Source organism: Rhinopithecus bieti, unplaced genomic scaffold, assembly GCF_001698545.2.
Source record: "Rhinopithecus bieti isolate Rb0 unplaced genomic scaffold, ASM169854v2 scaffold_23405, whole genome shotgun sequence".
Lineage (NCBI taxonomy): Eukaryota > Metazoa > Chordata > Mammalia > Primates > Cercopithecidae > Rhinopithecus > Rhinopithecus bieti.
In genome coordinates, this window is record NW_016811519.1 from 700,821 (window position 1) to 717,066 (window position 16,246).

The window sequence follows — 16,246 nt, forward strand, 5'->3', positions numbered from 1 at the left end:
CTGCACCCCAGCCTGGGTGATAGCGCAAGACCCTGTCTCCATTAAAAGAGAAGGAGCCTGGCCAGGCACGGTGGCTCACGTCTGTAATCTCAGCACTTTGGGAGGCCAAGGCAGGCAGATGATGAGGTCAAGAGATCGAGACCATCCTGGCCAACATGGTGAAATCCCGTCTCTACTAAAAATACAAAAATTAGCCGGGCGTGGTGGCACACACCTGTAGTCCCAGCTACTCGGGAGGCTGAGGCAGGAGAATCGCTTGAACCCAGGAGGTAGCGGTTGCAGTGAGTTGAGATCGTGCCACCTCACTCCAACCTGGCAACAGAGCGAGACCCTGTCTCCAAAAAAAAAAAAGAAGGGGCCTGCTAAATCCAAGACTCAATTATTGAGTCTATTAAAGGAAATGCCGCAGACTATGCACACAGACACAATATTTTTACAGCAAATTTAAAGAGTGCAAAAAACTCTAAGATTGTATTTGGGAGAACAATACCCCCTTGGGGTAAGTGTGGTTCAAAAAGCAGGCCACTGCTACCCTGAGACACAGCCTGCATAACAGTAATAAATAGACAGTATTAAAATACAAATTTCCTCCAAATTCTTCTCATTAATTATGGCAACCATTTTGAATGCAACCATTTTGAATGCATCAAGACAGAATTACCAACAGTACAACAAGGTATGTATTCACATTTTCATTTGCATCTTAAGGACAAACTGTTAATGATGATCATGAAAAACAAGAGTAAAGGTATGTTCATTTGGGGAAAAGCTACATTAATATTATTCATCCAACCACAAACACTTTTGTAATGAATGCAATACTGCAAAACAATTCAGAGCTTTATAAAAAGTTGATATCAGAGTTTCATTAGAATTTTTTTCCAATTCAAAATTTTAAAAGTTCAACTACATTAATGCTTAACTATTTTATTCTAAAGTCTGTAAAATATATAAAATACCAAGATTATCCACAGTCACATATGTTTTGAAGTCAGGGGACACATGTATTTTCTTAAGATTGGTTCCATTTGTGTAGAAGGTCTGTGAGGATTCCCCAGTGACAACGTTCCACCACTGTTCAGAGAAAAATAAAATTCTCATTAGATTGATAATTACACCGTGTGACAATTCATAGCGCCAGCAGATCCTCTGCCCTATGTCCTCCCCACAACCAAACTCAAAGCAAACAGGAGGAAAATGTCTTGGGTTTAATGCTGAATACACTGTTCAACCGGGTCAGCCTTTTCCTGATGAACACTAGTGATGGCCTCGCTGCTCCACCTACACCTAACTCCAACTGTGAGTTGTGCTGGAGAAACATGCAGCCTGCTTGAGAGCTGCAGACAGGAAGCTACAGAGTCCATTACGGCAGTGGCCGGACTCAACTCTCTTGTCTGCATGTCCTTCTCAGGAGAATGGGCAGAAGATTGCCCCTCTCTTCACTCAAATGCCCCTTTGCAGACACAGACTGGTATTCTGACAGAGACCCAAACTATTCATAATATGGGCTACAGGAAACAATATTCTCTCCACTGAATCTTCCCTTTCCCCAGGTGTGATGCAAAAGCCCTTGACCAAGTTTCTTTATAAAATAATCTACATTATTTATTTACTAAACAAATATTGAACATCTCAAACATAGAAAGGGCTCTAGCCAAGTCCTTCCTTTCCTTCCCAATCATTGAATTTGCTAATAATATTTATATTCATTTAAAAATTGGAATCATAAAGTTTACCCATCAATGTCACAGCTAAAATGGGGGCCAGAGACAACACACGTAAACTTCTTCTGAAAAGGCCTCAAGGTCACCATGATCCTGAGTATTATGAACACAATAATAGTCTCACCTACCTTTATGCCTATGGCAGTACCTAGCATTCTGTCTTTCCCATGTGAGTGGGTCAAGTTTGCATGTTCACTATTAGTAACTGCTAAAAGTATACCCAATGGACTTTGGTAAACCTCACTGAAGCAGCATGCACTAACTTGGGATTTTCCAGAACTCACAAGTTTGCTTTGTAAAATAACAATGTAATCAAGCACATTCCACCAACCTGAGATTCATTTGTTTTCAGTCACTAAGGACCTCAGTGATCACTTAGTTCAACTACCCAAAAAATGTACACCACCAAGAGCAAACCCTGACTGTGGACTTTGGGGGTGGTAATGATGTGTCAATGTGGATCCATCAATTCTAACAAATGCACATATCTGGAGGGGGGATGTTCATAATGGGAGAGGCTATGTATTTGTGGGGGAAAAAGGTATATGGGAAATCTCTGAAATGAGTTAGGCATTATCATTACATCAATTTTACAGATAAGAAAATCAAGGCACAGAAGTTAAACAATCTTGTGCAAGGTCACAAAGCTAATGAGTGGCAGAGCCAGGCTTTGAACTCAGGCAGCCTATCTCAAGGCCAAAGCCCAGTCTCCCAACCATTACACTCTGCTGCCACCAAGTCATGGCACACCACCATTTATCACCATGCTTTCCATACTTCAGATCAGCTTTCCCTTCATGTGCACGAATTAACGTGTATTTCTTGTCATTCAGTATGTACTCTGTGGCATAATGCAGGCAAACAACTAAATTATTTTTTCACTTACAAATAGGAATAATTTGGAAGTTAAGAACTTTTTAGCTTCTGGATACCTTCTTTATCTTACTGGCATTCAATTTATACAGCTTGGATTCTAAAGTAAACAGGCTCAAAAGGCCTATTTTCTTGGACACTACAGCAGCTGTTCCTTTTTACTTTTAATTTGCTCTGTGCTTTTGGATAGTCTCATTAACATGCTGGGTAGATGCAGGCTAGGTTATATCATAATCAGTTGAATAAGCTAGTAATCAAACCAGAAAGCAAAGGCAGCCTGATTGTCATTTAAATATACAAACTAAATATACAGGCTAGAAGTTCTTTCACCCTTAAGACATAACATCTATAGTATGTAAACCTATTCTGCTGCTTTATTTCAAGGTTCCCCAAGAATTCTGAAAATATGATCACTGATCTTAAAATTTTAACATCTTATAAGCCAGACTCTCAATTGTGTAATGGCATTCTGTGGAGGTCAGAGAATCAAATGATGTGGTCTCTAGAAACTTGGTGTCAAAGCTGAGCAGTTAAATTTTTCAGCAGCTAATATAGCCAAAGACTCCCCAGCTTCCAACACAGACAGCAATGACTCTCCTCTAAGCATTATCCCCAGAGCAGACTGAGTTCCAGTTTATCTTTACACTGAAGAAGAACAATTGGTGGTCATTTCTCAGGATCTCCTAATAAGTGAATAAAGATGTAGGTTAATGCAACATTTTGTAAACAGAATTGTGTTTTCAATGAAACCTTGTAAAGGGATAATACACATCCTTTCTTTTCTAAAAAAATGTTATTAATATATAATAGCTGTACATATTTGGGGGGTACATGTGATACAATGTGTAATGATCAAATTAGGATAATTGGGATATCCATCACCTCAAACATTTATCTTTTCTTTGTGTTGAGAACATTATAATTCTTCTCGCTATTTTGAAATATACATTGTTAACTATAATTTCCCTACCATACTATCAAATACTAGAAATTATTCCTTTTGTTTATCTGTATTTTGTACCCCTTGGTACAACCTTTCATAAAGCTAAAACTGCCCTCTAATTTATCTTTTTTATAAGCTAGATTCTTATGGTGGTAAAATTGTAGCCATGTGGGTCTCATGTAACCAAAACACCAGTCATTCAAATTTTCCAAACAGTTATCCTGCCTTAGACAATTAATGAGAATCATCTACACTTGAATGTTTTCAGTAAGAAATAACAGTATCATAAGATCTTATTAGGAATCAATTTTAAGTGAAAAAGCTTCCAGAATGTCCAAGTGATCAGCCCAATATAGAGGAGTCCCCAGTCCCCAGGCCATGGACCGGTACTGGTCTGTGGCCTTCTAGGAACCCATCCGCAGGGCAGGAGGTGAGCGGCTGGTGAGTGAACATTACCACCTAAGCTTCGCCTCCTGACAGATCAGCGGTGGCATTAGTTTCTCATAGGAGCAGGAGCCCTACTGTGAACTGCACATGCGAGGGATCTAGCTTGCACACTCCTTACGAGAATCTAATGCTGATGATCTGAGGTGGAACAGTTTAATCCTGAAACCACTGCCCGCCCCCCACTTCTCACCACCACCCCATCTGTGGAAAAACTGTCTTCCAAGGAAACCAGTCCCTAGTGCCAAAAAGGTTGGGGACCGCTGATACAGAGTATCATCTTCTACCACTTTTATAAGTAAGCCACTATTCAAAAGATTCACTTCAAGCATTCCCCTCTAGGTGAAGCCTCTGCTAACTCTCTGAGGTTGGTCTGTTCATTCGTCTCCTCTTGCTTCCACCTCCTCATGAAAGCATGTCCCAGACCCCTTCTAAACTTTAGGGACTTTATTGGTTTACCACCTGCTTCCCCCATAGACTGTAAGCTGCTGAAAGACAGGAACCAAGCCATAAACATTGTGCCACACAGCAGTAGCTTAGCACACACAGGACATTCAACACAGTCTTTTTGAGTGGATACATAAAAGATGCATCAAAAAAACACCAAAAATATGACCTTGAAGCACCACAACACATTCAAATCGTGACCTCAATCGCTAGTAAGTTTTAAAAAGCCAATCTGCTAGAGAAAACAGAGGCAGAGACCTGGGTTTGAGTCCTGGCTTTTCTATTTACTAATTATGTAACTTTATTTTCATTTGTTTGTTTTTGAGACAGTCTCGCTCTATTGCCCAGGCTGGACTACAGTGGTGCGATCTTAGCTTACTATAACCTCCCCTCCCCCAGGGTTCAAGCGAGTCTCATGTCTCAGCCTCCCAAGTAGCTGGGACTACAGATGCCCGCCACAAAACCCAGCTAATTTTTCTATTTTTAGCAGAGACAGAGTTTTGCCATTTTGGCCAGGCTGGTCTTCAACTTCTGACCTCAAGTGATCTGCCTGCCTTGGCCTCCCAAAGTGCTGGGATTACAGGTGTGAATCACCACACCCGGCACTAATTATGTAACTTTAGGAAAGTTATAACCTTCATAGAAAATCATTTTCCTCATATGCAAACCAAGAATGAAATTTAAGCCTCACAAAGCTGGCTAGTAAGATGAGGGAAGTGAAGCGTTTTGTAAAGTATAAAGCAATATACTGCTGCTATTATTACTGAAGAAATTTCAAAAATATGTTTTTTTAAAGATTTTCCACCAACATAGTTAATTGTGAATGACATGGAAAACAGAACTAAGTTAAACACCCAACTTGCTAGTCATTCTAATGCCCCAAGTTTAGTATGGGGCAGTATGACAGCTCTGGACTGAGGGCATCCCTAACACTGTCACCAAAGCTTCCCCAAGATCTGAGGAAAGTAGTCCTGTGGATCTGTTTCATCACTACAAAATGGGGATAACGGTAACTGCCTTTTTTTTCTTTTTTCTGTTTTAATTAATTAATTAATTAATTATTGAGACAGAGTTTTGCTCTTGTTGCTTAGGCTGGAATGCAATGGCATGATCTCAGCTCACTGCAACCTCTGCTTCCCAGGTTCAAGCGATTCTCCTGCCTCAGCCTCCCAAGTAGCTAGGACTGCAAGCGTGCACCACCACACCTGGCTAATTTTTGTATTTTAGTAGAGATGGGGTTTCGCCATGTTGGCCAGGCTGGTCTCGAACTCCTGACCGCAGGTGATCCGCCCGCCTCGGCCTCCCAAAGTGCTGGAATTACAGGTGTGAGCCACTGCGCCTGGCTTTTAATGATTTTTTAAAGTTTTCTCTGGTTCTTTTTTGTTTTCAATATTTTTTTCTGTTCTTTTTTTAGTTATCAAACTGATTTTACTGCCAGATTTTTTTTTTTTTTTTTTTTGAGACAGGGTCTCGCTCTGTCACCCAGGGTGGAGTGCCGTGGCGCAATCATGGCTCAAAGCAGCCCTGACCTCACAGACTGGAGTGATCCTCCCACCTCAGCCTCCAGAGTAGCAGCCTTTTTACTCTGCTGGGTTGTAAAAGGCCCAACTGAGAAACAGGAAGTGAAAATAGCTTGGAAAGTATGATATAGGCTATTATTTTCTTTCACAGTTCTTGGGAAACTCTTACCTTAATATATCCTCCAGCAGAGATAAGCATTTTGCCATCTGGAGAAAAGCAAAGGTCAGTCACCCAGCCTCCATGGGTAGCAGCTCCTTCTTCTGAAAGCGGAGCACACAAGTGAAGAAGCTCACCGTTTGAGACATTCCATATCTACGTAAACATGATACACAATTCATTAACAGAGTTATCCAGAAGCTTCTCTAGTTTTAAAACATATATATGTCCATATATATGTATTCTAAAATTATTTTACTAGACTTTTATAAACAATCCTATCACAGATGCTAATATTGCCATTTATTTCCAGTGACATTTAAGATATAAGCAGTGCTCCAATTTTTCAAATAAAGGTACATCAGAATAAGAAAAAGAAACAGAGGCATAAATGGTAAGAGAAAATAAAATCATCATTTGCAAATCTCTCCCTAGGAAATCCAAGAGAACCAAATGGAAAAACTCATTAGAAAGAGTTCAATAAGATAGTACACATACATACAAAAATCAATAACTTTCCTATACTCTGAATAATCAGGGAGAAAATTTTTTTAATGTACCAACAAAAATTTTTTAAATAGCACAATTTTAAGAGAGACAATTTTTTCCTGCAGTGATGGAAAAATGAAACACTGCCTCATAACTGGTAAAGGAGCACATTCATCCAAAGATGCAAACTCAGAGCAAAATGAACATTTCCAAAGCAGCCCTGCCACTTCAGCTGACACACATTTATGTGACTGGTAGAGAGAAGGTTGGTTACTTAGTCCTCAAGCAGAAGAATCTTAATTTCCCTAGAAAGCCCATCTGATAACACGTCTATTCCTGCAAACTGTTTACTCTTCTAGTCTTCTGCACTATATGCCTATTCCTGGAGTTTTAAATCCTCCTTTGTAATGAAAGGGGGGAAAACCCCACCTTCCTCATATATACTGGTTACCAAAGTAGTCATCCCAATGCCCAAACTTTTTCAATCAGCTCCCCAATTCTTCTGACACAACTAAGTCAATTGACTCCTTTTCCATAATTTCTAAGCTTTCAGCATGCAATACTTTCCATATGGTACTATATTTCCACAGACACAGAATAACATTCTATGTCTCGTAAAAAGATTGTTTTCTAAAAGTCAAAATATATCTAAAAAATATAGACTGTTTTCTAAATAAAACTGGCATGGTTTGTATGTATATCTTAAGCACTGCAGAGCAATAAATACTGGCCTATCATGCAGCCTCTGACTCAATAAGGAGCCCTTCGCTGCCCCTCAATGACAGAAATGTGAACCTCTGCACGATTTAACAGGCAGGCAGTCCACAGAGGACTGCAACAAACCACACTGTAAATGGCTATCAAATGGGTATAGTGCTAAAGAGATCTTTTCTTTCCAGAAAACAGCAGGATTTGCAATTCATTTATAATCCAGACCATAATTTACAAAATTATTTTCTTCAAATTCTGCTACCAGAAACAATCTTTGGTTCAAGTCCAAGAATTAAGATGAATCATTCTCAAGCTAATGGCAGAGAATGAACTGCAAATGACTAGAGCACTTGCCTTCTCATATATACAGGGAATGCTTCACTCTAACTCTAAAATGAATCCGTTTCTGCAGTGGAGTGCAGCTGTGAATACAATGTACACAAGAAATAAAAAGAATGCCTCATCCAACCAGAACTTCAGGACTATGCTTCCCTGGCCCATGAACAAAGGTCCCCACTGTGAAGAGTGCTAGCCCAAGCTACAAGAGGAGCAGTGCTCTCATGTCAGCAAACACCCTACCCTGATTTCTCCATTGTCATCTCCCGTTGCCAGCAGGGTACTGTCCACAGAGAAGGCAGAGCAGCGCACACAGCCGTTGTGGCCCCTCAATTCATGAAGTGGCAAAAGGAGATCAAAACTCCAGATCTAGAAGGCAATTAGGATTGTTTAGCAATGGTACATTCACTCAAAATAAGCATCTGCAAACCCTGCCTTGAGTGCTATTCAGCCATAAATTCAATCACATGGACATTCTAATGTTTGGCAATTCATAAACTTTCATGAGATGCCCAAGTTCCAGCATGCAATCTTGTTAATTTTTCTGAGATTCCCTTTAATTACTCAAGTTAAATTCAGCTCAAGGATCAATGTCACTCCTTCCTTACTTTAGACCTACATGGAAGAACACCGAATCAGCTAAGAGCAGTCTGTGGAGTGAAGCAGACCTGAATGTGAGTCCTTACTCCACTGTTCACTAGATTCTTGTGACTAGGACAAGTCACATAAGCTTCTATAGCTTCATACTCTGCATCTGTAAAATAAGGACAGTCGTACCTATGATGTGAAGATTAAATGAGATTATAGAGAGTGAAATTACTAGGATGTGACAAGTAATCTTTAAAGGTTAGTCACTATACTAGCCTACTTCTTGGCAGCCAAATGCTGTTTTTTCTTTTTCCTTTCCATATTGTCTCTTGGTTTTGTCAACATTATTTAGCAACCACATACTGAAAACTACCAAGTTCCAAGCACAGTGAGCTAGAACTAGTAGTACAATAAGATAAACTAGTTACAGTCACTATCCTTGAAAAGTTTGTAGTTTAGTCATGAAGACAGGCTCACGAACAGTTAGTGAACAGTTGTATGAAGTAAATGTTCTAACAAATGAATAAAATGTACTAGAAACACTGGAGGTAGAACAGCTAACCTTGCTTGAGGGTCAGGAAATGCTTCAAAAGAGCTGCCATCAAATCTAGGTCTAGAAGGATGAGTCATAATGCTTCAAGGTAAAACAGTAGAAGGTTTATCAAACCAAAGTTAGCAGCATGCACAAAAAGATGAAGTTGGAAAGTTGGCTGGCACAGAGGAAACAATATAACAGAAAAAGACGGTGATGAGCTAAGTAGTTGGCCTAAAAACCGTTAGGTAACAGGTGTTTCAACAAGAGACACAGGCAGTGGTATGGAAGATAACGTGGAAGAGGTGCAGACCAGAGGCAGGATGCTGGGACAGTCCACCAGTGGTGGAGGAGGAAAGCATGCTCTTCAGGGTGGTGACAAGGAGAAGATAACTCTAAGGTGCACTAAAGAGTCATCAACAGAGCACAAAAGACAGGATGGAGTCCCTGACGATTCCAAGATTTGTAGTTTGGAAAGACTGGTAGAAGGAGAAAAAAGGAGAGAAGGGAGTACTTGAGGTCCCCAACCAAGCAGCATCATTCACCAGAATGTGATTTTAGACACACGTCAATTATATTACATTAATTATATTAAAATTATATTGTCAGTGTATAATTAAATGTAAATCCCTTTCAATGATTTTCATTGCCTACAGTATGCAGTAGAGGTTGCATTTGATTATAGACAAAAAGTAATCCATAAGGATTACTTATGGAAGTCCTCAATGTATTTCATTTCATTCATTTGATACCAACTAAATGCCAATGGACATCGTCCAAAAGATCACAAAATATGGGACAGACATGTAGAGAGCAACTGTTATGTCCTGTTGTATATATTATTTGGACTCATTATACATAACCACTGCCAAAGTTTTATGCATGGTTTCAACTGATTGACCTACCTTTGCAGTCTTGTCAGCAGAGGTAGACGAAAACTTGGTAGTATCATGAGAAATGTCACAAGAAAGTACTGTACCCTGGTGACAGACAAAGTCTTTTTCTATTTTCCAGTAATTATATTCCATACCTAAAAAAAAAAATTGGAGGTTGACACTTTTAAGAACATTTTATATTAAAAGCATAATCAGCTACAAGACAGATCTATAAAATGAGTTTTAGTACACTGGCTGTTCTGACCCCTTTACTTTAAATGTGACTAACAGTATAAATGCTCACTAAAACACAGCAGATGTAGGTGACTGCAATGAACAGAAAACAAGCATGAGAAAAATAAAAAATTTTTAATGTAAGTAATTAGCCTTCAGTGGCTTTTGGCTGTCTCAATATAATCACTGCAATATGAGAATACTTTTTCAAAAACAAACAAATTTATACTTCAAATTACCTTCACTGTTCCATCAAATGACCAAGAAAGCAGTCTTGAATTTTTCAAGAGTCTAAAGTCTTTCACTGTTTCCTGATGGGCTTGTAGAAAGACATATTCCTCCAACTGCCAATTCCATACCTGAATATCAAAGAAATATGTCTGTTATAATCCTCCCCCGATCCTGTCTCATTGGAGGGGTGGACAGAGTGTACATTCTCTTGTCTAAAGTTTTTTACTCACACGGCATTTCAGTAAAACAGAGAAGAATAACAGAGAAGACTATGGTGTCCACATTTTACAGACAGAGAGAAGCTGGGGTTAAGTAAATTGACTAGAGGCAAAATAAAATATTTTTCCTCCTAAATAAAATTTGTTTTCTTCAGTTGCTTGGAGAACAGTTAATTATACCAGAAGATAGAAAAAAAAAAAAAAAGAACACACAATATGCCAGTGAGCTCACCATCTGATTAAATTTTCCTGAGAAAATTATCCTAATTACATAGTCACAGATTTCTGAACCTACAAGCTGGGGAAGTCTACAGATCCTGGCTCCACTGAAGCTGGCCTGGGAAGGTCAGTTGATCAAAGCAGCTTCAAACCAGAACACAGAGTTTCCAAGGTTCAAATATCTCAGCTATCCCCCAATACAATCCTCAAAATGACAGAAGTGAGAAGGCATTGTTTTTCACGTGCAGCTTCAGGAGGAGCTCCTCAGACATAAGGAAAGGTGTGGGGGGATTGAAATAACATGAGTAACTAGCACAAAATATGCATACAAATGCATCTGAGACACAAAGGTACACAGAACAGAAGTTTATTTTTATGCGCTATGTAAAGGACATCTCTTAATTACTAAATCAAAGCAACTGTATTTAGAGCTCTATTAATACTTGACTTCAAATTAACTTATTTAACAAATGTTTATTTAGTACCTATATGCAAAGCAAATATGAATCAAACAAGGATCTAGCATAAAGAAACTTAAGAGTTTAGCAAAGAAAATGAGAAATACAACAAGAAACGCAAAAAAATCCTACAATATAAGATACAATGATAGAGATAAAAGTTCTGTGAAAGTCAAAAAAAGTAATTGCTTAGAGAAAATTTGGTGGAGATAACACATTCAAAGTAGGCTCGAGGAATGGGTTGAAAGTGTGATTCACAAACTGAGAAGGGTTCTTCAAAGGGAATAAATGTTGGAGTTAAAGTATAGGAGCAGGGAAACGTCAAAAGGGGCCTGCTCATGGTTCCATCCAACTAGAGCATACGAGACGCAGAAGAAACAGAAGAGAAAAAAGGTTGGGAAGGTATCCAAAGAAACAGCCCCGTGGGCCTGATGAAGCCAAAATTCTGAGGTATGGGCAAACAGGCCAGCTCCAAAAACATAAAAAGATAAAGAAAAGCAGCCACCACTACAGGTATGCATATGAGTAACATTCTGAGTCTAGCTTTTTACTGGCCTATGTTAAACAGCAGAAATATCTTTAATCAGACCTAGGCAAAATCTTAAAAGAAATGACATCTCTTCTTCCCCTTATTTTACTTCTTTTTCCATCACATTTAGCAGTCGCCCTCCCCACCAAGCCCTGGCTTTCAGATCTCATCTTCTGCCTCAGAATGCTCATTCACAGAAGCAGGATATCAGGAGCATAGGGTCTTGCATGCAAGCAAGAGAACTTTAGAAGACAAACTGGAAGTGAGAGTAATTCTAAAGAGAATGAATTAGTAATTTTCAAATTTTAAGAACCCAATGAGATATGCTGGGGGAAGGGGGAGAAATGGAGGCTTTTCTGGCTTCCCAAATCAGACCAGAGAGGAAGGGCACCCCATGTGACTAAGCATAAAAGACCTTAGTCCATTTCTACTAGGAACCTCCTGGATCTCTCCTCCCCATTTCTGGGCTTTACTGAACTGGAGGATCAATGGCTATGCTGAACAGCTCCTCCTAGTTTACAGACACTGCCTGTTGTAGCTTTGCCTGATTCAATGTTCATTTCTAACTTAGTATCTTATTTCTGCCCTCTGCATCAAGAACTCAGATAGCCTTCCTAAGCAGATATAATGAAGAATCTGACAACCACTGAGGGCAGATTAGGAATAGCCTTTGCAGCTTTTGTTACAGAAGGTTTCTGACTAGGCAATGATGATGAGTGATTTTTTGTTGTTGTTGTTGTTGTTGTTGTTGGACTGAACATACTGTGCTAATTGAATAACCTTAATATCACTAAACTTCCACCATCATTAGTCAAACGTAAAAGTTGAGTCTGGGGATGTCTCTATCATTGACTATGTTTGCAATGTATATATACTTGTAGAATTTTTTCAGCTATATGAATAAAATTTAAATTGTAGAAATGCTAAGGAAACTTTTCTTTTCTTTTCTTTTCGAGACCGAGTTTTGCTCTGTCTCCCAGGCTGGAGTGCAGTGGTGGGATCTCAGCTCACTGCAAGCTCCACCTTCCGGGTTCACGCCATTCTCCTGCCTCAGCCTCCTGAGTAGCTGGGACTACAGGTGCCCACCACCACACCTGGCTAATTTTTTTGTATTTTTTAGTAGAGACAGGGTTTCACCGTGTTAGCCAGGATGGTCTCGATCTCCTGACCTCGTGATCCACCCGCCTCGGCCTCCCAAAGTGCTGGGATTACAGGTGTGAGCCACCGCACCCGGCCGGAAACATTTCATACCAGCAAGAACTAACATAGTCTTATATACTGGCTCATGTAAGCATGGGTAATACTTGGCCTTTATTTACATCAAGGTAAAGGATCAAAAACTACCAAAGTAGACCTCAATTTTCACAATCCTAAGAGCGATCATCAGGTGGGTTGATTCTTTAAATTTTGGCAATAACTTCAGCTCAGCAAAGATTTACAGAACCCTTACTGCATTCCAGGCATTGGGGATACAAAGATGATTAAAACAAACCTCCATATAATCATTTACAAAAACTTTAAAAAATGAAAATAAAACCCAACCAGTCATTTCTTGAAAATATCTACAGAGTTTTATTACATTTAAAACACTGTAAATGTAAGAAGTATTCTGAGTAGAACAGAAAAGAGGAAGAAACACAACTACTTATTTCTATAATATAATACCATATTTCTAAATATAATCTAACTCCTTTTCTAAAAATATTTCTAGAAATTATTCTTCCCTCTAGCTGAGAATACCTGAAATCGTCAAGCTGGTCATAAAAACCTTATGAATTTAACTTTTGATAGAAAACTACATAGTATACAATGTCTCAAAAGAACTTCATCAAATGTAGTTTTTAGTTTTACCCATTTCAAAGACATCTGGAGAGGAAGAAAGGTGAATATTACACTGAGTTTTACAGCTAGAACACCAGTGTCATGGGAGCCTATAACAAGTAAGTTTCTGTACTGAAGCCAAATTTCATTCGAATCATACTCCTTCCTAGGACTCACACAGACATAACATTAAAAGATCTTTTCCCAAAACCATTTTAACAATATAATTAAATACTGCCACCACAAGCAATATATATATATATATACAAATAAAAGAATATAATAGCTTCCACTGAACATATGCATTATCTCCTTCACTTCTAAAGCCCTACTAAAATGGCAAGGTTAAAAGAATGAGAAAGGAGATAACAGCAACAAAATGTGGGAGGCTGGAAAGCAGGAGAATGGTAACTGACTCAGCAAAGTCAAGAAAACAGAATCCTAAAGGCATTAGAGAAAGTCAAAAGCGGCCAGGTGCGGTGGCCATGCCTGTAATCCCAGCACTTTGGGAGGCTGAGTCGGGAGGATCACAAGGTCAAGAGATCGAGACCGTCCTGGCCAACATGGTGAAACCCCATCTTTACTAAAAAAAATACAAAAAAAAAAAAAAAAAAAAATTAGCCGGGCATGGTGGCACGTGCCTGTAGTCCCAGCTACTCAGGAGGCTGAGGCAGGGGAATCGCTTAAACCCAGGAGATGGAGGCTGCAGTGAGCCGAGATCGTGCCACTGCACTTCAGCCTGGCAACAGAGCAAGACTGTCTCAAAAAAAAAGAAAAGAAAAAGTCTAAAGCAACAAAATCGGCATTATGAACTCCCAAAATGCTCAAAAATGGAAGGTACTAAGTATACCCAAAGGAGAAAATGAGGGTGGGGCTAAGAATATAAGTATTAGGAATTAGGAGGCAGAGAATCCTAAGATAGCCACATAGTGTTCACCAGAAAGTGCAATGGACCAACTAGAGAAGAGTAGCAGACACTGAGTGTGAGGGGGCTGGGTACAAGTCTGGAAGGACTGGAGCAATGTGAGCCTTGTGAGCTCATAAAATTAACCAGGACAACCCTACAATGAGGAGAAACCACAGGGAATAGAATCCAAATGGAGTATAACAAGGATAAGGGCAACAGAAGAAAGAGAAGGTCCAAATAACTGTGAGGGAAGGAGATGGAGCAAAGAGATCTCCTAAGAACAAGGCCATTATATATTTGAGATGGGGATTTGCTCTGTTGCCCAGGGTGGAGTGCAGTAGCATGATCATAGCTCACTCCAGCCTGGACCTCCTAGGCTCAAGTGATCCTCCAACCTCAGACTCCTGAGTAGCTGGGATTACAGGCATGCACTACCACACCTGGCTAATTTATTTTATTTTGTAGAGATGGGGTCTTGCTGTGTTGCACAGGCTGGTCTCTAACTCATGGCCTCAAGCAATCCTTCCACCTCAGACTCCCAAAGTGTTGGTATTAAAGGTGTGAGCCACTGCGCCCAGTAAGGCCATATTTTTAATGCCTCATGAAAACAACAGAAGGAGCTGCAGACCTGTGAAGCTAGAAATGCTGGACTTCCCCACTCCTCCAAGGAGTTTAGGAAACTTGATTTCATATAAAAAAGAAGGCCAGGCACGGTGGCTCACACCTGTAATCCCAGCACTTTGGGAGGCCAAGGTGAGGAGATCACTTGAGATCAGGAGTTCAAGACCAGCCTGGCCAACATGGTGAAACCCTGTCTCTACCGAAAATACAAAAAATTAGCTGCGTGTGGTGTCAGGTGCCTGTAATTCCAGCTACTCAGGAGGCTGAGGCAGAAGAATCACTTGAACCTCGGAAGTGGAGGTTTCAGTGAGCAGAGATTGCACCACAGCACTCCAGCCTGGGCAATAAAGCAAGACTGTCTCAAAAAAAAAAAAAAAAAGAGAAGAATTGCTGCTGAATCCTAAAGTTACTATGAGAAAAAAGGGAAGAAAGTAGACAGACAGTGACAGCAAACTAGAAAGAAGAATCTCGGAATTTAAGGGCACCAGCACAACTCAGGGTAGAATTACAATTCTGATAACGAGGGATCAAGGGAAGGTTTACATACTAAATGTTGAGATCCAACATCTATTAATACTTCCTGTTCTCTTTCCCAACTTAGCTCTAAGAACCTGCCAGCCAGGTTTATCCTTCAGGCAAGAGAGCAGAAAATTCCTCTCTAGGAATCTGAGGAGACCAAGACAAAAGACCTGAAGATACTCACAATAAAGGTTCCCCTTTCAGATCACCTTTTAGAGAAGATCTCAGTCAACACACAGAGCTTTCAGTCAGTTGTTTAGTACACATCTCTGGTAGCTAATACCACTGAGAGCTAAGGAGGCCTTCAAAATAGGAGGTCAAAACAACCAAACAGAAAAAAGCAACTTGGAGGGAACAGCAACTATGCAGCCAAATAAAAATTTATGGGGAAAAAAATTATATATATAAGCCAGGTGCAGTGGCTCATGCCTCTAATCCCAGCACATTGGGAGGCCAAGGTAGGTGAATCACCTGAGATCCAGAGTTTAAGACCAGCCTTACCAACATGATGAAACCCCATCCCATCTCTACTAAATATACAAAAATTAGCTGGGTGTGGTGGTGCATGCCTGTAATCCCAGATACTTAGGAGGCTGAGGCAGGAGAATTGCTTGAACCTGGAAGGCGGGGATTGCGGTGAGCCAAGGTGGCACCATTGCCCTCCAGCCTGGGCAAGAAGAGTGAAACTCCATCTCAAAAAACAAAAAAAAGGCCGGGCACGGTGGCTCAAGCCTGTAATCCCAGCACTTTGGGAGGCCAAGACGGGCGGATCACGAGGTCAGGAGATCGAGTCCATCCTGGCTAACACGGTGAAACCCCGTCTCTACTAAAAAATACAAAAAACTAGCCG

The 16,246-nt window shown here is 40.1% G+C and overlaps 1 protein-coding gene across 1 annotated transcript in view; it reads right to left on the reverse strand.

Annotated features, from left to right (window-relative positions):
- Nucleotides 1-254: 254 nt before the first annotated feature.
- Nucleotides 255-16,246, reverse strand: part of APAF1 (apoptotic peptidase activating factor 1) — a 97,941-nt gene continuing 81,949 nt past the window's right edge. Inside the window, 6 exon segments of the mRNA XM_017893956.1 lie at nt 255-1,074; nt 6,121-6,264; nt 7,888-8,013; nt 9,670-9,770; nt 9,773-9,794; nt 10,113-10,232. Coding sequence (XP_017749445.1) covers nt 928-1,074; nt 6,121-6,264; nt 7,888-8,013; nt 9,670-9,770; nt 9,773-9,794; nt 10,113-10,232 — 660 coding nt within the window. The 3' untranslated portion in view covers nt 255-927.